The 26,942-nt window shown below is 38.5% G+C and overlaps 1 protein-coding gene across 1 annotated transcript; it reads right to left on the bottom strand.

Annotated features, from left to right (window-relative positions):
- Nucleotides 1-7,727: 7,727 nt before the first annotated feature.
- On the bottom strand, nt 7,728-22,926 carry LOC121734484 (serine protease snake-like). Its single transcript, XM_042125097.1, has 4 exons — nt 22,882-22,926; nt 22,570-22,789; nt 10,531-10,697; nt 7,728-7,941 (listed from the first exon to the last, which is right to left on the bottom strand). Exons 1-4 carry the CDS (start codon nt 22,924-22,926, stop codon nt 7,732-7,734), a joined length of 642 nt encoding a protein of 213 aa, XP_041981031.1. The 3' UTR covers nt 7,728-7,731.
- Nucleotides 22,927-26,942: the final 4,016 nt, after the last annotated feature.

Below are 26,942 nucleotides of genomic sequence, written 5' to 3'. Positions count from 1 at the left end.
TAGGGAAGGAAATAGGAGGGGCAGGGAAGGGAAAAGGGTAGGGGATTGGGCCTCCGGTAAACTTACTCACTCGGCAAAACACAATCGACCCGGCCCATTCATGCCGAAGCATGGCTTTCCCACGTCAGATTTTGCTGACATTTTGTATGGAGATACTTTGAGTCCCGACAAAATGACACAGGATACTTTTAATCCCGAAAAAATGTACGGTTTCCGTGCGATAAAACGAATTTAGGCACAACGGAGTTGTGAGCATCTACCAGTACAATATTTAAAGAACGTTTAAGCCAACTCGTACTGTAGTGTACTATAAAGGCCGTGTGTATTATTTGTATTGTGTGATAAGTTATAGCCGTAAGATCATCCCTTAATACCCGCTAGTCATGTTAGATATCCCGGAGCACTTCAGAGTCTATAGCCAAGAAGTTTTCTTTATAGCTTTGTGGAATATGTGCGTGGCGACCAAGGGAAGATCTTTCGACCGAGCGAGGTGTTATGCTCGGTCAGGCCGGAGCCCGCGTGATACTTTTCAGCCGTTGTATATAATATACTGACGCGCTCAGAAAACTTCAATAGCGCGATTCATTAACATTCCTGATGTTAGGCGAATTGTGGGTACCGCCACAGCTTGTTTATAGAATCTCCGATCAATGTATGGAATTGACAATAAGCGTTCGTTAATAATATGACGTTGACGTTCTACTCGTCTAATGTCAATTCTATGACACATTGGGCGGCGATTCAATAAAGAAGCGATGTAGAAAACGTCTTGGCTAAATGGCCAAGCCGCCATCAACGAAGCTTTTTAGATAAACCTCGGCGATCTCATCTCAGTTTTTGCTCGATAAAACGGCAATAAAATACACGCACCCTGATATTTTATTACGGCATAAGGCCGGCAAGAATTTATAAGTGAGATAGTGAGAAAATGTTAACAAGGTCCAGAAAAATCCATATTCATATTGTAAATCTGAAAGTGTATCTATCTGTCTGACTGTTACCTCTTCACGCCAAACCGCTGAACTGATTTTGTTAAAATTCGGTTTGAAGATACAGAATCTCCGGAAAGGATATATACTTATAGGATACTTTTCATCCCGAAAAAAGATACGATTCGAGTTGCGGGCACCAAATATTAATAAATTATCGTCGATGGTATACTGCAGACCAGCTGCCGGCCTTTTTTTAACATGGGGAAATGCTTTACACATCCCCGGCAAATTGGGGATATCGGCCGGAGTTTGTGGGACTCCTGCTACCCACTAAAACCCCATGGTGTTCCACTCATCGCTTAAGGCAGAGTTGGGGGTACGATAGAACCTAAGATGCGCACAACGAGAAAATTTTGTCTCCATGTTTTCTCGATGTTAACTGGTTTATCTCTTCATCTCTATTGACCCTAACATGACATCCTTTTTTCTCGTGTCTGTCGTTAAAATTACAGATAATTGTTTTTTTTTTCTTGATCTGTGCTATTTTTGTCTACAAACCCTAACATCAAACATGACAACACATATTTATCGAGTTTTGTCAAGATTTTGACAAACGAGAAGAGTAGTTGGACGATATATACCGTGAATCCGTGAATCTGTGAAGCTAGTCTACGAACGAGAAATTTATCTCTCGACGTACGCATGTTATGGAAAAAAGATGTAATATATCGATAGCGACAATTATAACTACTATACAGACGTTTAACAAACCAAGCCCTATTATTCTTAAACTGTCAGCTGCCATCATCCCTCTCCCGTAACAAAGCTCTCACTTTCAGCGGTCCCGGCAATCGATGCCGACCTTGGGGGTCAAAGACCGCGGATGTAGGGCGTAGGGCGAAGGGCTGAAGCTGTCACATATTGATTAACGACATGACTGACCACGAAATTCCGTCAGTTAATCTAATCGTAAAAACGATCGTGTTAACATGCGGCAATTTTTTCAACGAATTTACTCGATTCGATATAGCGATGTCTGACTTTAATCGCTTGTTATCTCTTACTCTTGTAATGTAAATTCATTTAAGAGAATAGCATGACATATTTTATAAAACGATTTACAATTATCCAATTTATCGTGAGAATGTCCGATTTTGGTATTTGTTATAATAAATAATGGATGCTGTTAAACGTACGTGTGTCATCCCACATCGGACTAGTTTTGAGTAATCGGCGTTTTAAGTTTTTTTGGAATAATCTATATTTTCTGCTTATTTTAAGCAAAAAACTGTTATTTTGCGGTATCTTTTTTTTTGTTGAAATGCGTAGATTATGATTATGAAAAAACATTTTAATTTTACATTCAGTTTTAAGAGAAAACGTATAAAAATGGTAAATGCAATATTGCTATAGGGCTTATTACATAGCATTAATGTCCTTTGTGATATTTCACATAAATGCAAAATGATTCTGATTTGTTCTTTCAATACAAATTTAAGTGCTATCATTTTAACAAAATGTTATACAATTACCTTGTCACGCTCGAACCGCTGAACTGATTCTTCTGAAATTTGGTATGTAGGTACTTTGAGTCCCGGGAAAGGACATAATTAAAAATCCCTTTTATTAAAAAAAAATGTACGGTTCCCAGGCATTAAATAAAAATGATTTCAGCTTATACCGCTACCGGCTACGTGGATTTCGATGATATTTGGTATACAGATACGTTATGTCTCGGGAAAGGACATAGGATACTTTACATCCGGGAAAAAGATACCTACGGTACCCGTATGATAAACAAAAACGATTTGCACCTAACACTGAACCGATTTTGATGAAAATTGGTGTGCACATACTTTGACTCTCGTGAAAGGACATAAGATAATTATTTTACTAAAAAATGTACGGTTACCGCGTTATAAAAATTTCCTATTTTGCGTCTAAGCCGCTGAACAGATTTTGATGAAACTTGGTATGGAGATACTTTGAGTCCCGGAAAAGGCCATAGGATCCTTTTTATCTCGGAAAAATGTACGGTTCCCAGGCGTTAAATAAAATGATTTCTGCTTATACCGCTACATGGATTTTGATGATATTATTTGGTATGCAGATACGTTATGTATCGGAAAAGGACAGAGAGTTCCCGCTTCTTCTTCCCTTCCCGCGCTTCCCGCAAAGTGCTCTTGTGTATTGCGCACACATTTGGGCACTAAAAATTACTCCTACTTAACTGGTCTGTTTTCATTGAAACCAGAGTGCTCTTGTGTATTGCGCATACACTTGGGCACTGTAAAAAACTCCTGCGTAACTGGCCTGGTTTCATTGAAACCAGAGTGCTCTTGTGTATTGCGCATACACTTGGGCACTATAAAAAATTACTCCTGCGTAATTGGCCTGGTTCCATTGAAACCAGAGTGCTCTTGTGTATTGCGCACACACTTGGGCACTATAAAATTACTCCTGCGTAACTGGTCTGGTTTCATTGAACCCAGAGTGCTCTTGTGTATTGCGCACACACTTGGGCACTATGATATTACTCCTGCGTAACTGGCCTGGTTTTATTGAAACCGGCCACCGCCACCGAAACCGGTGTGGGAGTTTTTTTATTTATTATAATTACCAGCATTGGACGTTAGGCATAATTATTGAAATACTCGTTAGTCTAATTAAATTATTAATCTAATTGCAAACTAAAATAATTAGAATACATTTTATACATATTATTATTAATCAACTTACGGGTAATTTCAGATGCACAATTACTTCATCAATCTGATTAATTTGTAATCTGATTAAAATTACTAATTACTTTTTGCCCAACTCTGCACGTGATAAACTAAATATTTCTACATTAACTAAATTTAGTCAAAATCGGTTCAGCAGCTTAAACGCAAATTAATAAAGTTTATTGCGTGAAAACCGAACATTTTCCATGATAAAAAATATTATCCTATGTCCTTCTCCAAAACCTTACGTAATATCTACATGTACTCAATATCGATGTCATAAGCCAAATTCATTTTTGTTGACTGCGCGGGAACCGTACATTTTCAGGTACAAAAATTACCTAATGTCATTTTAATTGATTCAAAGTGTCTGCATACAAAATTTTATCAAAATCGGTTCAGCGGTTTAAGCGCAAATCATTTTAGAAACATAGTACATAAATGCTATATTATACAAAACCTCACTAAGAGGAATAACCGTATTAATGAAATGGTTAATATTTGGTTAATACCTGTTTGGATGTATGGATGTGTGGATTTATGGATGTATGGATGTATGGATGTTTGTTATTCTTTCACGCAAAAACTACTGAACGGATTTTATTGAAACTTTACAATAATATAGCTTATACATCAGAATAACACATAGGCTACAATTTTAACCGACTTTCGAAATGGAGGAGGTGTTATGTTCGTTTTTTTAACTTCAACGATTACTCCGCCGTTTGTGAACCGTTTTTTTAATTTTTTTTTTGGTGTATAGGTTATCATTTGACAGCGCAGATGACATCCCGGAGGAGAGACGGAAGCGAACGAAGCTTGCAGGACATCATCTCCCTGCTCAAGCAGACTAATCCTGCGGAAATGCCGGTGTTTGTGGCCAAGCAGCTCCACAAACTGCCGGCGGTATCGACGGACCACGTCAACGTCTCCACCCTGCTCTAGAAGTTCAACATCATGAGGGCAGAGCTGGACGAGATACGAGGTAGATTGGATGCCTCGAAATCCACCATCAGTGAGTTACGTAGTGAATTATTACAATTAAAAAGTAATAATTCATTATGTATGTCACCCGAGCATCCGATAGACTCGATAAATATGCGTCGCGGAGCTCAGCGTGACTCGCCGTTTTGCACGTCAGCGAAATCGAGTGGGTCAGCAACAGCCGCCGCCGTCAGCTCGCCGTCACCGCGTTACGTCGACACGAAATTGAGGCCATCGACTCAAGCGAAAAATTATGCAAGTGTCGCTGCTTGCCCCGCACCACCCCCGCGGGCAAAGGCGAGGGGTGCAAAGGAGGGCCGCAAGGCTGAAAATCTTCGACTCAAGACGAGACGAGAGGGACGAGAGCAGGAGGTGCGACGAGGAGGGCTTCGTTCTGGTGGAGAGGAGGAAGAAGAGGAAGCCCACCGTCCGCAACCATCGCGGCACCGCACCTTATGTGCCCGAGCTGCGCCTGCGGAGCGAGGTGCCCGCGACCGCCGCTCTACGTGTCGCGCCTGCACTGGTCCATGACGGTCGAAGATGTCGTAAACTACTACAGCGAGAAGACCTTACCTTGAGGGTGGAGCGTCTGCACTCTCGCCACAAAGTGAATTTCAGTTCCTTTGTGGTGAGAGTGCCGACTCAAGTTTTATCCATCTTCGAGGTGGAGGAGTTCTGGCCCGCCGGTGTAGTTTACCGGAGGTTCCGGGGGAGGCTCCCGAACGAAGCGCGCATCACGTCGCCGAAAGAGACTTTACGTGATAAAGTGTAGTGTGATTGTGTGTGTGAATGTGTAAATAATATAATATATTAGGATAAACTTGTTCGGCGTGCATCCGTTGTCTGATTGCCATAACACAAGTTTTTACTTAGCATGGGATTAGACGACGTGATGTAAGCTTTTATACTATTGTATATTATTGTATGCTTATTGCTTAGTAAAGAATTTGAAATAAAGAATTTGAATTTGAAATTACAATTTGGTACCATATTCATAAAAGTGGTGACCTGATGAAGATATCCATAAGTTATAGTCGAGGGAACTCCTCAAAATTTATATGGAAATATGTGGTGACTTCGGTTTCGTGAGCAGTATTCTAAGTATATGCTATCAACAAGTAAGATTTTGCACCAAGGTATACCATGGTTCGGAAGGTGCTGAGAGAACTCCTGACTCTTTATAGATACAAGTTTGGGAGTTTCAACGTTGTTTTAAGAGCGGAAAGCATATGCTACTATGCAAATTACCTTCATCTTAATCATCATCACTACCATAAACCGTTATAGAACCATGTGTCGTCCCATTTTGACACTATTATTGGTACTTTTCATAGTCTTTTATGATATGTCACTTAAACCACGGGTAACACCACGGGGCACAGCTAGTTTTTAATAATTTTTCCATTTTTGTATTAAAATATTAATGCGGTTCACAGACTACATCTAGTTACCAATTTTAGATAGTATAGCTCTTATAGTTTCGGAGAAAAGTGGCTGTGACTTACGGACGAACAGACAGACAGACATAATGAATCTATAAGGGTTTCGTTTTTTGCCATTTGGCTACGGAACCCTAAAAAAAGGGATGACACTACGATGTTGCCACTTTTTAATTTCTTCACTTTCTTGACAGACTATAATATTTTTATTAAATATCATACACATTATTTAATACACATCCATGACCGAGGAATTATTTGAAAACTTTTTGTTCCGTCGGCGGGATTGGAACCCGCGACAGGGGGGTGTCACTACGCCGTTCCGCCGCGCGCCGCCGAGCTACAGGTACATACCGAGACTCCCCGACGTCGGGGCGATTCAATGGTTGCCACGCACTGACTCGTGGCGCACGCGCGCCTCTTACGCAGTGTCTTACGCGTGTCATATTTTAATTGGCAAAATTTATCCAAAAAAATACTGCATTGCAGCCGATTGTCGGGACAATGAAAAAAATAGCAAAAGAGAATGTTTTTAAATGTATGGAGTCTGGTCCAAATTTCCACCACTAACGAGACCTATACAGTGTGTAACAAAAATAAGTGATAATACTTTAGAGTGTGTACGTGTTCCTTGTAGAGAGTTCATTGTGAAAGTGGCAGCGCTGAAAGACGAATTTTTTTTTTCACTTTTGTATGGGCAAGGGCCCGAGCGTCACGAGTTTCCCCATACAAAATTAAAAAAAAAATTTGGTCTTTCAGCACTGCTACTTTCACAGTGAACTCTTTACAAGAAACACGTACATACCCTAAAGTATTATCACTTATTTTTGTTACACCCTGTATAGTGAAAATGTCTACTGTATACTGAGTCATTATAACTAGACCGCAATCGAAAATACCCTGTCAGTGAAAAGTTATGAACGAATGAAAATGGTCGGTCTGCTCGATTTCTTAAAAAAATATGGGACCGAAAGTATACGGTTGCTAGTTGCTACGAAGTGCTACGGTTCACGTAGACGCTCTACGGCGTAGCAGCGCTACGAAACTTCCCTAAAAATATTCTAAATTACAAAATATATCGCCAAGTTTCTTGACTCACAATCTATAAATTTACTTGACCTTAAACTATAGCATAAAATTTATGGATTCCCGAATGTTCCAGAACATTCTCTTATACAAAGAAAGTTCTGCTAACAGGCGACACAAATCTAGAAGAAATATACTTAATTTACAGTATCTATAGTTCATGTATGTTCCCTACACGCTCTTCACACGATCGCTTCCGGCATCCGGCATATTCGGCAACAACAACTGAGCTCAAACAACGCTCAACTCTAGCGGGAACGGGAAATGATTTGAAACGAAAAAAAAATAGATACTATGTATAGCTAGATATCTGATAAGTAAGGTTTATTCATATTATAAGGGAAAAAAATAGTGATTGCACTTACGTTGTAAAATGTAAGTTCACCCACTTAAGTCTTCAATTAGGAGGGTACTACCAACGTTACGAGGCGTAATGTACCCACACACAGCGAGCGTTCGCGCAGTCAGTACCCGTAACATGAAGTACAAACCTCGTAACGTTGGTCAGTACCCACCTTAAGATATATCTTTTGAGACCTCGTCCCTATTTCAAGTTTAAAACACCTAAACTTCATTGGGTGTCCTCCAGTCCAGGGTTTCGTTGGGCCAGACCATCTTCTCTATCCAGTCGATGTAGCCGCTCACTCTCATGTACACGCCCGGGGAATACCCACATCTTTCACCAAACGACGTCACCCCGACAACTGAAGGGAACTCCTTCACGCTGTATCCCTCGGGGAGGGTGTAATATAACAGGGGCCCGCCAGAATCACCCTACAATTGTAAAATCAGATGTTGATTGTGCATAGAATCCACTGTCGGAGAAATCGATTCATAGACAGATGGCGGAGCGGAAAAAAAACACTAAGAGCTTTCAATTTTCAAAATTGTTTTCCGTATCCGGAATTCCGAATGTGCAGAATCAGTATATAAAGTACATTAACTAGCGCACACGTTACGTACGTAAAATAATCGGCCAAGTGCGAGTCTGACTCGCGCACAAAGAGTTCCGTAACGTAATAGAGGAAAAATAGGCGAAAATTTGTGTTTTTGTATGGGAGCCCCCCATATTATATATTTATTTTATTTTTATTTTATTATTAATTATTAGACTATAGATAAAATTCAGAATAGAGTGAACATTTCGAGTGTCTTGCTGTTGCTATTCTTGACTGAGAGCCAAAAAGGTCAAAAAAATATACGTTTGTTGTATGGGAGCCCCCGTTAAATATTAATTTTATTTTGTTTTTAGTATTTATTGTCATAGACTCATAGCGGCAATAGAAATACATAATCTGTGAAAATTTCAGAAGTCTAGCTAAAGGTGTTATTGAGTTACAGCCTGGAGACAGATAGGCAGATAGACGGCCAGACAGACGGACAGACATCGAAGTCTCAGTAATAGAGTCCCGATTTTACTCTTTTACCCTAAAAAAAAACGTTTGCGCTAGTCTCGCGTAATTGTGAATACGGATATTATACCTCTAATTACACAGGTTTGCTGTCTGCCTATAAATCAATTTATTCCATGGTACGATATGTTTTTTTTAAACGGGCTTTGGCCCACCACACATTCCCACCACTGTATCTCCTGTGTCGCCAGGATCGACAGCGGTATCCAACCACGAAAACCCTTTGATATGATCTCAGGGAGCCCGAGGGACATGCTAAAGCTGTCTTGGGACCCGCAACGAATTTAATCAGAAGAAAATAGCAGGAGTAGAAAGTATACAGTTTTCCCTCCCCTTAAAAAGCGGGAGACAGCACAAAGTTGCAATGACCGAAAGTCGAATAACTAAAGGGAAAGCACCACGGGAATAATAATTAATGTTAATAATTATGACTACTAAGCTAGATCTAAGTTAATGTTGGTTTATAGCGAGCGTTTAAAAAGTCCGGGCTAGTAATGTTTTTATTGCGGTATAGGTAGTACGTAGTCGCACGACGCTGTATTTCAAGGTCTACGGGTAAAACTCCGGCTAGTACGGGTAAAGCTTCGGTACCTACTATGTAAGCTTTACTCAGGAATATGAGAGCAAGACGTTGGCTTTGTAATAATTTGCGACGAGCCGCACCAATAGTTGCTCGGTCAGCCCACACGGGAGCCCCGTAGCATATAGTACCTAGGAATGTCGCTGAGTAAATTAGTTTGAGAGTTTTAAATGAGAGACCCCATGTTGAAGTGGAAATTTTGGTAAATGAATAAAAGTTGCGTTTAGCTTTCTCACCGGTCTGAATTATATATTATGATCTAAAAACGAAAATTTATTTTCTAAGTAAAACCCGAAATAACAGAGCGACTGCTTGCGTTTAACGTTAACATTGTCAAGTTTAATGCTGGGTGTCGACAAGAGGAATCCCTTCAAAATTAGTATTTGGTAGGTTTTATGCGCGGCAAAATTTAAGCGGTTGCGGTGGCCCCAGTCCGAAATTAAGTTTAAACTTTGGTTTGCTCTTGTTTCAATTTCGGAACGCAAGTTAGCCTGAAAAATGAGAAAACCATCATCGGCATAGCCAACTAGTATGCAAAGCGGTGGCAGGGGGAGGCGTAGCAGATTGTCAAAGCCTACGTTCCTCAATTTCGGTGAGAGTACGGAACCCTGTGGACATCTGCACGTCAGGGTTTTAGCGTGAATGCATTGACCAAGTTGAAGCTTAGTTAAACTGTTATAAAAGTAAGAACGTATCAAGTAGTAAATGATTGAGTAGCACCCTCTATTTTTTAATTTTAATAGCAGCATGGGCCACCACGCATTATCAAAAGCACCCGATATATCTCATGAGATAGCAACAACGTATTTGGTTTCTGATAGATTAACTATTTTTCTGATTTCTAAGGCCGCATCTACAGTCGATTTCCCGGCGGTGAAACCATACTGCTGACTATGAAATTTAGGGCCACCGGGAAGCAGGCGCGGTACGATAAGGCGTTCTAACAGTTTACCTAAACACGGCAGAAGTGTGATCGGACGGTAGGATTTTGGATCGTCTGAAGGTTCATTATCGGCTTTGGGAATCAATTTTATACTACTGATACGCCAGACCTTTGGAAACACATACATACGCGAACATATATGATATATAAAACCAGAATTCAACATTCTAACTACAGACGTCATAATCGGACATAGATTCACGGGAAAGGACACGATTGTAGACAATTTTATTCCCAGAATAATTTCCGGTTGACGGCTTAACGGATCACGGGCGGCATTTACGGACGGACGGACTGACGGACTGACGGACTGACGGACTGACGGACTGACGGACGGACAGATAAGGTATGAGGCATATGTCAAAATTTTGAATTAATTTGCACTCTGAGGGCGGCAGTAAGTGTTTGTAAATAAAATAACTGTTTACCTGGCACGTATCAGTACCTTCCTTCAAATTCATAGCACACATTTGTTTATTGTCAACGCCGTGCTTCCAGTGGCGATTTATTATAGACTGCAATGTTATATTGCAAATACTTGGATGTATAATAGTAACTTCGCCGTATTGTAGATGATCTTCCATGTGTGTTGCATCTGTTACAAATAAAAAAAACATTGAATTAAGAAAAGAAACAACCCCCGAATCAAAAAGTAGATCAAATTCAGCACTGAGCGGGCTGATGATGATGTAAAGACCTAAATAGGTCTTAACAGCGGCAGCGGTGTGATCACGGTGGTCGCGCTTCACCTGGGTCAGTTCAGACCACAGCATGACGCGTAGATGCATTGGGTACTGAATTGACAGAAGACAAGGTCAAAGATTAGTTGATTTTTTAAAATAAAATAAAGACCTTAGATAAATGATTGGTCTCGCGCGCGCGCTCGACTAGATACCGCGCTATATAGAAAAAACAGATTTCTGAATGCGGCAAGTGCCGGCAACTCAATATTGTAGTGTGTGTAACGTGTACGTAGATAATCGGGTTGCCAGATACGTGACCGGTGCCCAATCAATGGGGAAAAATTAGTTGCTGTGGTCTTGTAATTTATTATCTTATATCTTTAAACGAGCAATTCTTGTATATATATATATATATATATATATATATATATATATATATATATATATATATATATATATATATATAATTGGAATGTCGGAATCGGCTCCAACGATTTTCATGAAATTTAGTATATAGGGGGTTTCGGGGGCGATAAATCGATCTAGCTAGGAATCATTTTCAGAAAATTAATATTTTGTATTGATGTTATGGTACTTTAGGTCTAGTTGTAGTTAAAACGTTTATAAATATTTGTTAAAGACTGTTTGTTACCTAAATAAATAAATAAAAAAATTAAATGTCTTTTTATTCGTGTTTTATCGATAATCGATAAACTGAAAAATATGACTCTTCCTGACATCTATTGGCGAATAATAATACTATTTGTTAGCAACTAATTGTTTTAACAACCAGCAGATGGCGTTATTAAGTAACACGAAGTCAATGAATCAATCAGTCGCAAGCGCTTGCGCAGACCGGTCGCTTTGCATTGTCGTGCGCGCCGTCTCAATACGCAAAGGTGTATAATACGAATTAGTGTTATCGCTCGGTACAAGCCCTCCCGCTGCGCGGTGTACAGAGTAGTTACGCATCAGAGGCAACACAAGGATGGCTTCTTCTAATAGCACTTTTAATTATGAAGACGGATCCGAGCAGAGAAATATGAGCGTAGATGGATCACTCATTGACAAGGAATCTCCTCCTCAATATGTCACAATGCGGAAAGATACGGCCTCAGAAGTCCGGCGTGACCTCAAGTTATTTCAAGATCATATGTTATCAATGATGGAAACATGGTTTACTAAACAAGATGCAAATTTCGCTAAGATGAATTTACAGACATGAAAAAGTCTATCAACTTTGTCCTTAACTTACGATGTCCTTGAGAAAGATACTCAAAAACTCAGTAGCCGTGTCCATGTAGTAGAGCAAAACTCCTTAAAATTCGAACCCCAGCTTACTGCCTTACAAGCTAAAATTGATGCCATGGAACAAAGGGCGCGTAACTGTAATCTCGAAATAAGTAATCTGCCTGAAAAAAGGGGGGAGAATTTAATAACTATATTAGAGTGTATAGCAAAAATCATAAAACAGCCACTTTCTGCTGGCGATGTCTCAGCAATCCATAGGGTGCCTCATTCTAATCCCACTAACTCTCGGCCAAGGAACGTCATAGTAAAATTCTCTTCTCAAATACTCAGAGATAATTTTATATCAGCTGTTCGCCTAAATAAAGGCATTACCTCTGATCAAATCAATATAGTACAAGGATCACCGCAGAGGATTTATCTCAATGAGCATTTAACTCTGCAAAACAAGATGTTGTTTCGCCGAGCCCGGGATATTGCCAGGGACAATGGCGTCAAATTTGTATGGATCAAGTATGGCGTTATTCTCACCAGGGCTGATGTCTCCTCACCTGTCATCGCGATTCGTGGAGAAAAAGACTTGTCCAGACTTACGGCGCACAAAAACAAAAATTAAATATTATGTTATAGCTGTTCTTAGTGTGTCTTCTCATTTGTACTATTATAACAAAGATATTTTCGAGTGTGATGTGTGTCGTTGTTTCGTGCATACTATAGTTTATTTCATAATGTTTAGTGTGTGTTCTCTGAATCATAATATTAGTAAGCTACTCTGTGCAGCGACAAGGTATGCGACTATCTTTGTTTTTACCTTCAATCAAACTATGTTATTTGTTTGTTGTTTTGTGACCGATTCTTTGGAATACCTGTTAGTTTTTCGACTGGTTTCATATATAACATTTTGTAAATTATATTATAATAGCAAACATTACACAGTAACTACTCCTAATGTACCTTTATTTACAATAATTAAATACGGTATCCAGTTAGCTTTTTCTTCGATTTTTACGTGTTGCGATTAAGGATGAGTTTCTCCCATGATAATGACTACATTGGTAGGTAACAGATATTTGATTTTGTTTTGAAAAATGAGTAATAATAATCTATCCTTCTACTACCAAAATTGTCGCTGGTTACGAACAAAGTTAAATACTTTGTACAATAACATAATGGCAGATTCTCACGATATTATCATTCTATCGGAGACATGGCTGATACCCGAAATCGAAGATCGCGAGTTTATTGACACGAGGTACACCGTGTATCGTTGTGATAGGAATCGTGTACTCAGTGGCAAATCTGACGGTGGCGGCGTGTTAATAGCGGTGCGCCGAGGTTTACAGGCGTCGCGAATACTCATAAACAGTACACTATTTCCTGATGGTTGTTGCATGCCAACCAACATTGATTATGTCATTTTAAAGTTTTACTCTAAATCATTAAACAGATATCACATATTGTGCGGTTTATACGTGCCCCCCAATCAATCCCTTATCACTTATCAAGCTTTATTTGATGCGCTTGAGCAAGAATTTTGTTGTTCTACTGTAGCTGACATATATATATTTGGAGATTTTAATCTACCACATGTTGACTGGGTAGGACACAATATGCCTGCACTTATGCCCAATTTACATAATAATACCAGCTCACTGAACATGATTTTAACAAATTTTTTATCAACAATTAACTGTAAACAGTATAATAATATTAAAAATAACTTAAACCGTACTTTAGACTTGTTGTTTTCAAATAAATTATGTGAATGTCTGCCTGCGCCACTGCCTTTAATATCAATTGACATATTACATCCTCCCTTTGTGATTATTAACTCCTTCGAATTATCTTATCTGCCCATGGCTACGTTGCCGGTACCAAAATATCGTTTTATAGAAGCTGACTACTCTGCTGTTAATAGGGACATTGGTGAGGTTGATTGGTCTGTGCTTCAGAGTTTTAGCTCACTCGATTCTGCAGTGGATTACTTCTATGAAACTCTCTATAATATAATTAAAACTCATGTTCCAATTAGACCTGTTAAGTGTAACGAATATCCTATCTGGTTTTCTCGCCCACTGATACACATCTTTAAAAATAAAGAAAAGGCATGGGTTAAGTGGAAAAAATATAAAAATTGTTCTGATTATGAACAATTTTCCTTATATCGAAAGAGATTTAAGTCAATGTCTGCAGAATGTTTCAACAAATATATACAATCAATAGAAAACAGTCTAAAAAAGGATGTTAAATATTTCTGGTCATTCATAAAAAGTCGTTCTGCTACTCCCGGTATACCTAATACTATGCTATGCATTACAATGAAGAGGAGTGTAGTGGCCTAGTAGACATATGTAGGCTGTTCTCCAAATTTTTCAGCTCAGTTTATGAACCAAATACCAATAATACCGACGTACGCGTCGATACACCAATTATTAATAGTCACCTATTATTGAATGATTTAACATTTTCCAGCGATAAAGTGGCTTCAACGCTGAAAAGCCTGGATATAGGTAAGGGATGTGGTCCGGATGGGATTTCTCCTCTTTTTCTTAAACATACCGCCGATGCTTTGAGTATTCCATTATCAGTGCTATTTAACCGTAGCCTCAAAGAAGGTATTGTGCCTCGGGTATGGAAAACTGCTAATGTCACTCCTGTATTTAAAGCTGGCAATAAAAATCAAATTACTAATTATCGGCCAATTTCATTACTGTCAGCCTTGTCTAAGGTCTTGGAGAGGTTGGTACATGATGCGATTTATCCTTCATTGCATAGTATACTGATACCTGAGCAACATGGTTTTGTTCGAAATCGGTCAACAGTAAGTAATCTAGTCTTGTACTCAAATTTTTTGTTTGAATGTATGGATATGAAAATACAGGTTGACTCAATCTATACCGACTTCTGCAAGGCCTTTGACAAGGTTGATCATAAGATGCTTTTGAAAAAGATAGAATATAACGGTATACGTGGTAATTTACTTCGCTGGTTTGCATCTTATGTTACAAATAGGACTCAAAAAGTGGTGATTCAGGGGTTTTCTTCAGATACAATCACCGTTACATCCGGCGTGCCTCAGGGCTCTATTTTGGGGCCTCTGCTTTTCGTTCTCTTCATTAACGACATTGGCAAATGTTTTCTAAACAGTTATTTCCTCCTGTATGCTGACGACTTAAAAATATTTAGAAAAATAAGATCCCTTGAAGATAGTGTAAAATTACAGGAGGATCTGGATAGACTATCAGAATATTGTGCTGCTCATAAGCTAAATTTAAGCCTGACTAAGTGTAAATCAATCACATTTACAAAAAAAATCAATGTCATAAATTTTTCATACTCTCTTTGTTGTACTGCATTAGAAAAAGTCTCGTTGATTAGAGATCTTGGCATTCACTTTGACTCTAAACTACACTTTGATGCTCATGTAGCCCATATCACTGCCAAGGCCTTCAAACTCTCTGGTTTCGTGAGACGTACATTTACTTTGTTCAAAAAACCTGCAACAATGTTAATTTTATACAAGACGCTCATCCGATCGCAACTGGAGTACGCCACATGCATTTGGAGTCCTTTATACGATAAATATAATGATCAAATAGAATCAGTGCAACGTAAATATCTAAAATATTTAATTCATAAAGTCGAACGAAAACGATCATCATACAACACACTTCTGGATAAATTTTCTCTTCAAACTCTTACACAAAGACGAATATACTTTGATCAAATGTTTCTCTATAAGATTTGTCACAATCTAATAGACTGTAATGATTTGATAAACCAAATCTACCTTCGCATACCTAGTCGCTCACAACGAATCTGTGACAACTACACTCATAAGCTGTTTGCTCCTACACCGAGCAGGACGAATGCTGGTGATAGGGCACCATTAAAGCGAATTATGAAAAGCTACAACGATAATTTCGCAAACATCGATATATTTGTATTATCTTTGTTTCAGTTCAAAGAACAGCTAATAAAAAACATTCATTGAAAATTGTTAAAGATTCTTTTATATAGGTACCACAAAATTCATATTATGTTTGTGAGTTGATCGACTACTACTGGTAGTCGATCAACTCACAAACATAATGAACTGAACTAAGTTCAGTGGACTCAAAACCTGAAAATCGCGAAAATCACTTAGCGGCCTTTTTTCTTATGACGGCAGTACAATATGTAAACGTTACCGGTATTTGCTTGTAATCGGTATTGTTATATTTGCTTGTAATCGGTATTGTTATATTGTTCATAAAATAAGTTATATTGTGGATAATGGTGTTGGTTGCGTAATTACCTTAATTTCATTATTTACTTATGTCGTGTTAGTATTAAGCATGTACGCAATTGTTTGTTGTCCCAAATAAAATAAAAAAAAAAAAAAAAAAAAATGAGTGTTTGCTATACCGAGCAAAGCTCGGTCATCCGGGTACTTATTGTATAGTAAGTGCTGATTTTTCAATCACCAGATTAACTTTACCATTGGAATAAAGTCCATTCGAAAAGAATGCGATAAAATAACAACGTTGTTTAGGTCAACGAAATATAATGGGTACAATATTGATGAGCAAACAATACAAAAACAATGGTAGGAATTTTTACGAAAGTTAAGAATGAGTCATAAAAAAGCAAATGTTAAATTTGTTTTCTCATTTGTTACTGTATTATGTACATAAAATATAAACTGTATTTAAGATTTTTATTATAATATGATACTCATAATTCAAATTTATTAATACACATTCATGATCCAGGAAAAACTTTTTAAACTTTGAAAACTTTTTGTTCCGTTGGCGGAATTAGAACCAGCTACCCTAGCTAGAGATTTTTATGCGCTCATCCACTCAGCCACTATGTATATATAAAAAAATAAGACATAATAAATAATTAATAAAAATCACAATCTCAGAAAAATTTGGGAATTTTTAGTTTATGGTAATTGGCAACACTGAACATCAAGCGGTACTCCGATCCAATTTTTTTTTTCATTAAATAAGGGGGCAAACGAGCAAACGGGTCACCTGATGGTAAGCAACTACCGTCGCCCACGGACACTCGCAACATCAGAAGAGCTGAAGGTGCGTTGCCGGCCTTTTTCAGGGAATTTTCAGGTTTATATTATTTTTCTGTGCTTATGACGATTTATATAATATTTACTGATGGTATGTGATGCCAGTATCTTTATTGTTTCTTGTACGAGTAGTGTTAAGTCTTACTACGCAAACTGGCATTTTGCTACGGACGTAACTTAAAATTTCGGAAATTATCGACACGTCTACCTCACCCGAAGCTTGCGGCGCGACTGGCGCGGTTACGCCCGATGTGGCGTATTATTAGCTGCCGCATTTTTCAAGTACTCCGACGGTATCTAGTCGTAGCGCATGCGCGAGACCAATCATTCATCTAAGATAAAGACATAGCGATAAAAATAGGTATTCCCAAAATTTCAGCTTCATGACTCATGTTTTTTTTTGTTACGAGCCTTCAAAGTTCAAAGTTGGATAGTCTTTAGGATTAGGATTTTTTCTAGGATTTCTTAATTTTTGTATACCATTCGATAACGTTTGCAATTAACAACAATGTTTCTTATGAAACCACTTTCATAAACGCAATATTTAACATAGCTATCGACTAAACATCCTCGACATCGTCTCTGCAGTCAATGACATCAACTCTGATCTTGGGCGAATAGCTAACTAGGCAAAGTCTTTCGGTCTGTTGGTATATCCCAGCAAATCGCAAGCCATGATCATAGGCAGCAGATACATGTCTCAACGTTTCAACAATGTTCCGAGCGTAATTTATGATGGCACCGTTATCGATTACACAGACTCGGCCAAAAACCTCGACGTAATTCTTGACCGCAACCTCTCATGGAACCCGCAAGTGACCGAAGTAAGCAAGAAAGTCCACTATTCACTACACACGCTGAGGCGCCTACAAAACTTCCTACCTATACATACCAAAATTTTCCTTGTCCAGACACTCATCTTTCCCATCCTAGACTACGCCGATTCCTGCTACCTAGATGCCACTGAGGAGCAGTTAACTAGACTCGAACTTCTACAGAATCTGTGTATACGTTTCGTGTTTGGCTTGAGAAAGTTCGACCATATCTCGGCCTACCGTACAAAACTTAAATGGCTACTTATCCGTCTCCGACGTAACTCCCACATCCTCTGTCTACTTTACAACATCTTGTACAATCCTCTCTCTCCTTCATACCTCCTCGACAGATTCAATTTCTCTCGATCTCCCGATCTACCTTGTAGGTCCAATGACCGGTCTAACCTTTCCCTCCCCTCCCATCGTTCCAACTTCTACTCCTACTCGTTCACTGTTCATGCTGTCAGATTGTGGAACTCGCTCCCTCACACCATCCGTGACAGTCCCACCATTGCTGTTTTTAAAAGACGCTTGAAAGAACACTACCTCGAATCTCCATCCATTAACGTTATATAACCGCAGGTTCCCACGGCTCCTGGTCTGTGGTCCCTTCACTGCAGCGCAAATAGTGCATTTGCGGCACCACTCCTGCACATCATCTCGGCAATGCAACCAGTAAAATCGTTCTCACACTTTTGTTAACGTTCTCTTGACTCCTAGATGACCTCCTGATACGCCATCATGCAATCGGGTAACCACTTTGTATGGGCCGTCCCACTTGGTCTGCAACTTTGGAGATTTCCCTTTTCGGTGAGTCAGGTTATGCAGCCACACCAGTGTCCCTTCTTCGAAGCCGCTTGTATTCGATTTCCGGTCGTATCTGGTCTTCATGTTCTCACTTGACCGTAACCCATTTTCCCGAACCATGGCGTGTATATAGCGCATTTTTTCCCTTAAATCGCAGACATAATCTGGTACGGTCTATGGTTCCTCCGGTGATCCTCCTGTCAAAAGGTCTACTGGTACTCGTAGTTCTTATTGTATTGACATACGCCGGGGTAGCTTTTATGCTCTCATGCTCGGCGGTACGGTACGACAGAAGGAGAGTGGTATGTACTTGTCCCAATCCTTTTGTTTGTCATCTACCAATTTCGCCAAATGCCTCTCAAGGGTCTGGTTAAATCTCTCAACCATTCCATCAGACTGTGGATGGTACGCGGTTGTCCTCGTTTTATTCAATCCCACTTCTGACACCAAGTTGTTACGTGCTAGGGTTCGAAGGATTTGGAGAGAAAGACCTGGTGATTCTCTTGAAGACTTTATTTACTATGTCTAGGTCACACAAGCACACACTAGGTCACAACACTTAGCACTAAGTCCAAACACTAATCACTAGGTCCAATCACTAAGCACTATCATTGTCCTAGGTCGTAGCCAAGTCGCAGGTTTCACTGGTTCACTCACTATTGATCACTTGTTGTCACTCCGAAATCGCCTTGATGATAGCTCGAAACGAACTGAACTGACGGGCCGTCTACCTGCGGCTTTTTATATGTAGAGACGAATTCCAGAAAGTTCCCGATTCACGTAAACAAGTAAACAAGTATGGGAACTTTCTAGGAGGCTCGAGCATGTACCACAATAAACATAAACAACTAAATACGTAAACAAAATTAACCGGTAAATACGTAAACAAATATTGGACTTAGTGTAGTCAATAATACTAACCATCACCATCATCACTATACGAGTAATTATGCCATGAATCATCACATTATTTTCAAAAATCTTGCCTTTGATTATATTATTGTTCCACCGTTTGTTGACTGATTTTCAAAACTCTTTTCGTGCTTTTTAGTGTTTATGGAGGTACAATAACCCGAAATTGGTACAATGCTTACGAAAGTGGTGATTTGGTACTGAAATTCGTGAGATATAGAGGGAACTCCTGGATATTTTTTGGGACATACATAGACGCGTCAACTATTTCTGTATTCAATCTTCAAAATAATTTTTTACTCCGTAGCAGCTAACTTAAGCGCAATTTCTATGTGCAATTAAATAATTCATGTTCTGTACTCAGTATTTCTGTTCTCAGTCTTCATTATTTTAAAGTCGGTACCAACTACCAGCTAACCTAATCGCCAGTTCTATGACAAAATATAACTGCAACTTATATGACTGGTGCCGACTTCAAATTATGAAATACTGAGTACAGAATATGAATTATTAATTAATATTTTTTAGTTCATTTAAGAAAATTGCTATTGTCTTTACCTTGGAAGTCGGTTTCAATTTTTGTTTAAAATAATAATTTTACTTTTATTCGTTATCCTTAAGATTTTCTATACAGTATTGGCGTTTTCATCTACAACTTTAGGTTCATGAAAAGTGACCAGATCAACTATTTAACAAGATAGTCAAGATCCCATTTTTACTATTTGGGTAACGGACGAAGTCGCGGGCAACAGCTAGTATATATATATATATATAATGTGTCCCGACACCGGTGTCCGATCCTTTAATGATCTATGGCATATTTTATCGACAAATTAGCTCTCAAACCTTTTCTCTCTCTCACGATTGTAAAATGGCAGCCATTTTAGTTTTTCTCGGGCTTTCACACTAATCTGACCAGTACTTCTCATGTAAATACCCTATGAAGATAAAAAAGGTCTCATTTGATATCTAAACTTGTGGACTACGCTTACACAGGCAATATGTTATAAATTTCGTGGAATCAAACATAGAAAAACCAAAGTTTAAGAAAAAAAATTGTGTATTTTTCTAATTAATGGCTTTTTGTGAAAAATCTAGCACATTAAACAGGTTCTTTTTTATTTAAAAAAAATAGAGGAGGTTTTCATCTTAAATAAATTCTTTACTTCAATGCTCTAAGTCAGATAGTTTAGAAGTTATAACGATTTTCCTATGAGGTATAGGTCAGATTAGTATGAAGCGAGAGAAATTTTTTTTTTCAAAAGTTGGAGAAAAAAAATATTTGAAATCCAATTTGTCACTTAAATATGCCATAAATCATGAGTTCAAAATTTTTTCCTATACATATTTCCATATACATAAACATATAGTATTTATTTATTATAGTTATATTACTATTTATTATATCTTATTGTATGTTGTAGCTAGAATTGATATATTTATAATTTATTTATTTTGTCATTCATATCATATTATCGTATCTGTTCATTATTATTATTATTACTATTTTTTATTAGTTTTATTGTAAGAAGTACATGTTGACATAATATTACATTCATGATTGTGCACGTCCTATCTGCTACCCTTATCCAATCTCCCTCCGTAGGGCTGCTGGAAGAGATTTCTATTAGAAATAAGCAGATCCTTTGTGTCGTCTTACTGTGTAAATTATTGTTTTGTTAATATTTCTTGTGCACAATAAATCATTAAATAAATAAAATAAATAAATAAACTAACTAGGCGTGACGTCACAGTTAGCTGACATTTTGTATTCAGCGTTTTGGGAAGGTCTATTTTATGTGAGTTTTGAGTTGCGATATCTTAGAGAGTTTTTAAGTTATCCGAGTCATTTTTTCACCGATATTTCTATTTTTGAATGGTCCTTCATTTACCGACAAGAAAAAAAATTCGTCATGCCTATTGAAGTCTGTCATATATCCATACAAATAAAGAAATGCATACACGTCGCGTTGTGGTCTGAATTGAACCTAAGAGCGATTACAGGTGAACGCACTCATCAACGGCACACGCTGACGGCAGTCGACTACCGCCGACGCGTGCTGTCGTCTGCCGTCGACGCGTGCCGTTAACAAGTGCCGTTCGCTTGTAAGGAGCCTAACCTAAAAAAACCGCGCATTCGCGAAGCCGCATAAAAATCCAGCCTTAGGCTTCTTACAGACGAACGGCACGTGTCGACGGCAGTCGACGGCAGTCAACGGCAGCTGACGGCAGCCGTTGACAGTTTAAATGACGCTTGCTTGCAGGGGGCCTACCACGACCTCTCCTAAAACTATCATGTTTCTAGAACACTTTGTTGTAAGATTACAATAACATTACCGTACTCACTTTTTAAATATGATTTTACTAAATAACAACTTTTATAAGATCGCTAGCTTGACGTTAAAGTAATAAATGTTTATCTGTCATACGGTGTCGCCACAATGTGTCGCTTAGTAGAGGCGGTGGTAGGCCCCCAGTTGTGACGTACCGCCTAAAGGTAAGCGTCCACAGGTCGGTATTGTACGCAGCGGACATCTCGCATCAAACGGATAATTTTTTCATAGTACGTCCGCTGAATCGGCAGCGTACGGATTACCGACTAGCCTAGTAAATGAATGCTCATTCACACCCCGGATGGAAAAGTCGAAAGCAGAATGTTGACTTAGGAACTTTGTTTGGACTAATTTGAAGACAAACATACTGGCTAGTTGATAATCCGTACGCTGCTGATACAGTGTACGTTGTGTAAAATAATTATCCGTTTGATGCGAGACGTCCGTTGCGTGCGATACCGACCTGTGGACGCTTACCTTTACGCGGTATGTCACAACTGATAAACTGTCGACGGCTGCCGTCGACTGCGGCTGACTGCCGCCAACTGCCGCCGACACGTGCCGCTGACACGTGCCGTTCGTCTGTAAGCGTTCTTACCGTGGTTAGCGATTCCCCATCCTGCGACGGTCGCCCCCTTGTCGACCAGGTCAATGTCCCCCCTGGACCAGAGACAGGCGGGGTACAGGTACTGGGAAAACACGACCTCCTCCGCCAGTTCCATCACCGCTATGTCGTCGTACTTCAGATTAAAGTCGTACCCTGGGTGGTGAGTTATTTTCAAAATTTGAACAAGTTTACCATGCCTATCTGGAGCCACCTGTGAAAATAAAATTGCAAAATTTATCTTATTTTTAATGCTGAAAGCTGATCGCAGATTTGTCAGCACTGTACACGCCTAACGCGATTCACGAAATGCGGCGCGTACAGTGCGGATGATTGTGCGGGGTTCCACATTATTTCATACAACGAATTCTAAAATGCAGCGCATACGGCGTACGCGTGCTGATAAATGTGCGATCACCAAGTAAAAACTCTTCGGAGCATTTCAAAAGAGCGTTATAAAATTATTTTTCTCAACTCCGGGCGGAAAACGTCAACTTTCTTCCCGCTGCGCTTACCGATGTTGCCGTTTCCGCCTCCGTCTATGAGAAAAATAGTATACGCACCATGGGCAGTAAAAAAGAAAGCCTCAGGTCACATGCTTGTTGAACAATTACATATTGTGATCTGAGACATTTCTTATTTTCTTGCCCTAGGTGCGTAATGTAGTACTATTTAACAATTATTTTTTAACAAAAAATTTAAACCGACTTCCAAGGTAAAAACAATAATATTCTTAAAAATATGATCTAAAAAAAGTATGAAATAATTCTTATTATTCATTAGTGCCTTTTTTTAAATTCGACCTAACCTCAACCAATTTTGTACTTACTCAATTTTCATTCGTTTCAAGTCGATACCAGTCCTGAACTCGTCGAATTTAGAAAAAGCCACTAATGAAGAATAAGAATTATTTCATACTTTTTTTTAGATCATACTTTTAAAAATATTATTGTTTTTACCTTGGAAGTCAGTTTAAATTTTTTGTTAAAAAATAATAATTTTACTCTTTTTAGTTATCTACAAGATAAGGTTTTTAGGCGTAAATAACCATTACGAATGTTAACTATTCACATTATATTACTGTAATCGAAATAGTGGTAAATGCTTGCAGCTATCTAAGCGATGCTGCAATTTCCAAACTTTTATCTTTAAAGGTTCAGGAGTTCTGTTCAGTGTCTTCGGATCAAAAGACACCTTGGTATGAAATTTTACTTACTGGTAACATAATATCATAGCTGGGCACCGTTAATCAAATAGTTAATTTCGTTAATCGTTAATCCTTTAAAAAAAAGTTAGCTTCGTTAAACGGTAAAGCGTTACATTTCGGACGAATTAACGCAAGTTAACATTAATCGTTAATCCGTTAATATGTGTAATATGGCCTTGTTGTAACTTATATCATTGCGTTAGTGTACATACAAAACCTGTTGGTTAAGTTAAGCCTTAAGGTTTTGGAAGTTAACATGTTAGGGACAAAACAAAATACTTCTATAATTATTGTATTCTACCTAACTAAATTATACTGCACTCAGACTTTATCAATATGCAAATGATTTATAATAACAATAAACAAATCACTCTCTCTATAAGCACCGGAACTGAGTAATGAAATGATAAAACGAAATAAATCTCTTCTCAATCGCATGCGCCTGAAAATGTATCTAGTATTGTTTTTGTTTCGCTGCTGCCGTGCCGCGGCGCCGCGCTACCCGGCACCGGCCCGGCACTAATTGTAGTTTCATACTAACTGTCTAAACCTGTTTTCGCGCCGCGCCGCGGTGCCGTGCGGTAAATAGTAGACATTGGATTAACGATTAACGGACTTCTGCAATTTAACGGAAGTTAACGAATCCGTTAATATTTTTAAAAGTAAACTTAAGAGTTAATCCGTTAATCAAAATGTTAACTTCGTTAATTAACGATTAACGAGTTAATGCCCAGCTATGCATAATATTATGTTTAAATTACTAAAAACAACGTCAACTTAACCACCATTTGTGTTTTAATAAATTTCAAGGATTTACCTTGATTTTTCATAGATTCCATCATCAGATCACCACTTTCGTAATGCTTAAATGAAATTAAGATTCTATCCTATACAACAACACAAGATTTTTGAAAATCGGTCCACAAACAGCGAAATAATCATCAAAATCATCTGCTTCGATGCAAAATATCATGAAAAGTACCAGTAAAGTACCATAATGTGATGATGCATGGCATAGTTATAGTTTTGATGATGAGGATTAATCAAGTTGATATATTGGCTTATGCTTTCAGTTGTTTAAACAACGCCAAAATCCCCGAACCTGTATCTATAAGGATTCAAAAGTTCTGTTGGGTACCTTTGGAACCAGGGTATAACCTGGTGCGAAATCATACTTTTTGGTAGCATATACCTCGAATACTTCAGAAAAAATCAAAATCACTATATGTTTCCATACAAATTTCAAGGAGTACCCTCGATTCCTCATATATTCCATCATCAGATCACCACTTTTGTGAATATGGTACCAAATTCGAGTTAAACCCTATATAACAAAAAAGAATTTTGAAAATCGGGCCACAAACAGCTGAGTAATCGTTGAACATACAAAAAAAGATACAGCCGAACGTATTACCTCCTCCTTTTTGGAAGTCGGCCAAAAAATTTAAACCTACTTCCAGGGTAAAAACAATAATCATATTATAATGAACAAAAAAGTATTAAATAATTCTTACTCTTTAATAGTGCCTTATGCAGAATTCTCCTAAACCTCAACTATTTCTGTACACTATTTCTGTATTGCGTCTTATAACTTATTTCTTATTTTAAGGAACAAACTAAGTCATCTATATGTCACAGCCGACTGGTTTAAATAGCCGTTCAATCAAACAGCTAGCCCTGTGACTGAACAAATCCATTCAAACACACGTCTAGCGTCACGTATTGAATATTTTAGTCGCTCAAAACGTTCAACACTACAGCTGATTCAAAAACCGCCGTCGAATTGAAGTAGTTCAGCGCGCACCGCTGCGGCGCTAGGTGCGTTTTATTTACAATATGGCGTCAACTAGCAGGTGTTTGTTGGTGTTTGTGGTTGTTTTTCGGAAAGAAAGTAGTTAATAAAAGTTACAAGTGTTATTAAAGAGACAAAAATTGTGGAGGCACGTACGAGTGAATCAAAATTTCAACAAATATTCGAGGAGAAATTTCGGGATTATGAAATGGATGGACGCAGCCCGCCCGAAAAGGGGGTTCGGGGGGCACAGCCCCCCGTCAAAACAAAAACAAACACAATCCAGCAAGTCCAAAAGTAGGTTAGGTTAGAACTGTGACTGTGCTGCGGCAGCAGCCGGCGACCGTCACAAAACACGCCTCAGAATTTTTTATTTTTACTTATTGCATTAAAATTTTGGTCACCCCTTAAACTTAATCTGAGAATAATCTTTCAATAAAATACAAAAAGTTTTCCTATTCTCCCAAATTACATAATAAGCTAATGGTCGCCCTAGTTAATTTGCCATTAAACCAGTTGGCTAAGCGTCTAGCTGTAGTGTTGAACGTTGTAGTCAACAAGTCGGCTAAACGACGTATAGCCGTGTGATTGAATGGCGTTGCTCAGTCAAAGGGCTAGCTGTTTGATTGAACGGCTATTTAAACCAGTCGGCTGCGACATATACATAATATAATAAAAATCTTAGGAAAGTCAATTCTGTACATTGAATATTTTTGAAAAATAATACTTGGGACGTGATTTGCAATCGATATGAAAGCCAAAAATATAGTTTTTAGAATTTTTGTCTGTTTGTCTGTATGTATGTCCGAGATAAAATCAGAAAGTACTGGATGGATTTACTTCAAATTCTACATGAATATTACTTAGAGGTCGGGTCAACACATAGGCTATATATTATAACGATATCGCCTAGGGCGCGGGGGAGGGGCTAAAGTTTCAATATTTTTAGTTTTTTTGCTTATATCGCTGAAACGGTACGATGTAGAGAAAAATGGCCCGTACATAATAAAAGCTCATAAAATTTCCTACACTAGTCTATTACGGCCTCTGTGGCTCAGTGGTTAAGGGCTTGGTCAGCGCTCAAGCCGGGGTCGTGGGTTCGAATCCCACCGACGTAACAAAAAGTTTTCAATGTTCCTGGGTCATGGATGCTTATTAAAGGGAAATACCTAATAAAACGAACGAATAAAAAATTACTTTGCGACTGATAATGAACATACTGTTTTAATAAATTGAGCGGTATAAATTTGAGTACTACGCGAAAGTATAGAAAATACATAAGCCAAATATTGAATAAAATGCAAGACGTAACGTTGACACTCAAACAGAATATATTAGGTCGCTCAAATAATATGAAGCTGCTCAGTT

The sequence above is a fragment of the Aricia agestis genome, chromosome 15 (assembly GCF_905147365.1).
Source record: "Aricia agestis chromosome 15, ilAriAges1.1, whole genome shotgun sequence".
Classification (NCBI taxonomy): Eukaryota; Metazoa; Arthropoda; class Insecta; order Lepidoptera; family Lycaenidae; genus Aricia; species Aricia agestis.
The sequence above is the reverse complement of the archived record's forward strand: the minus strand, read 5'-3'. Positions and strand labels throughout refer to the sequence as shown.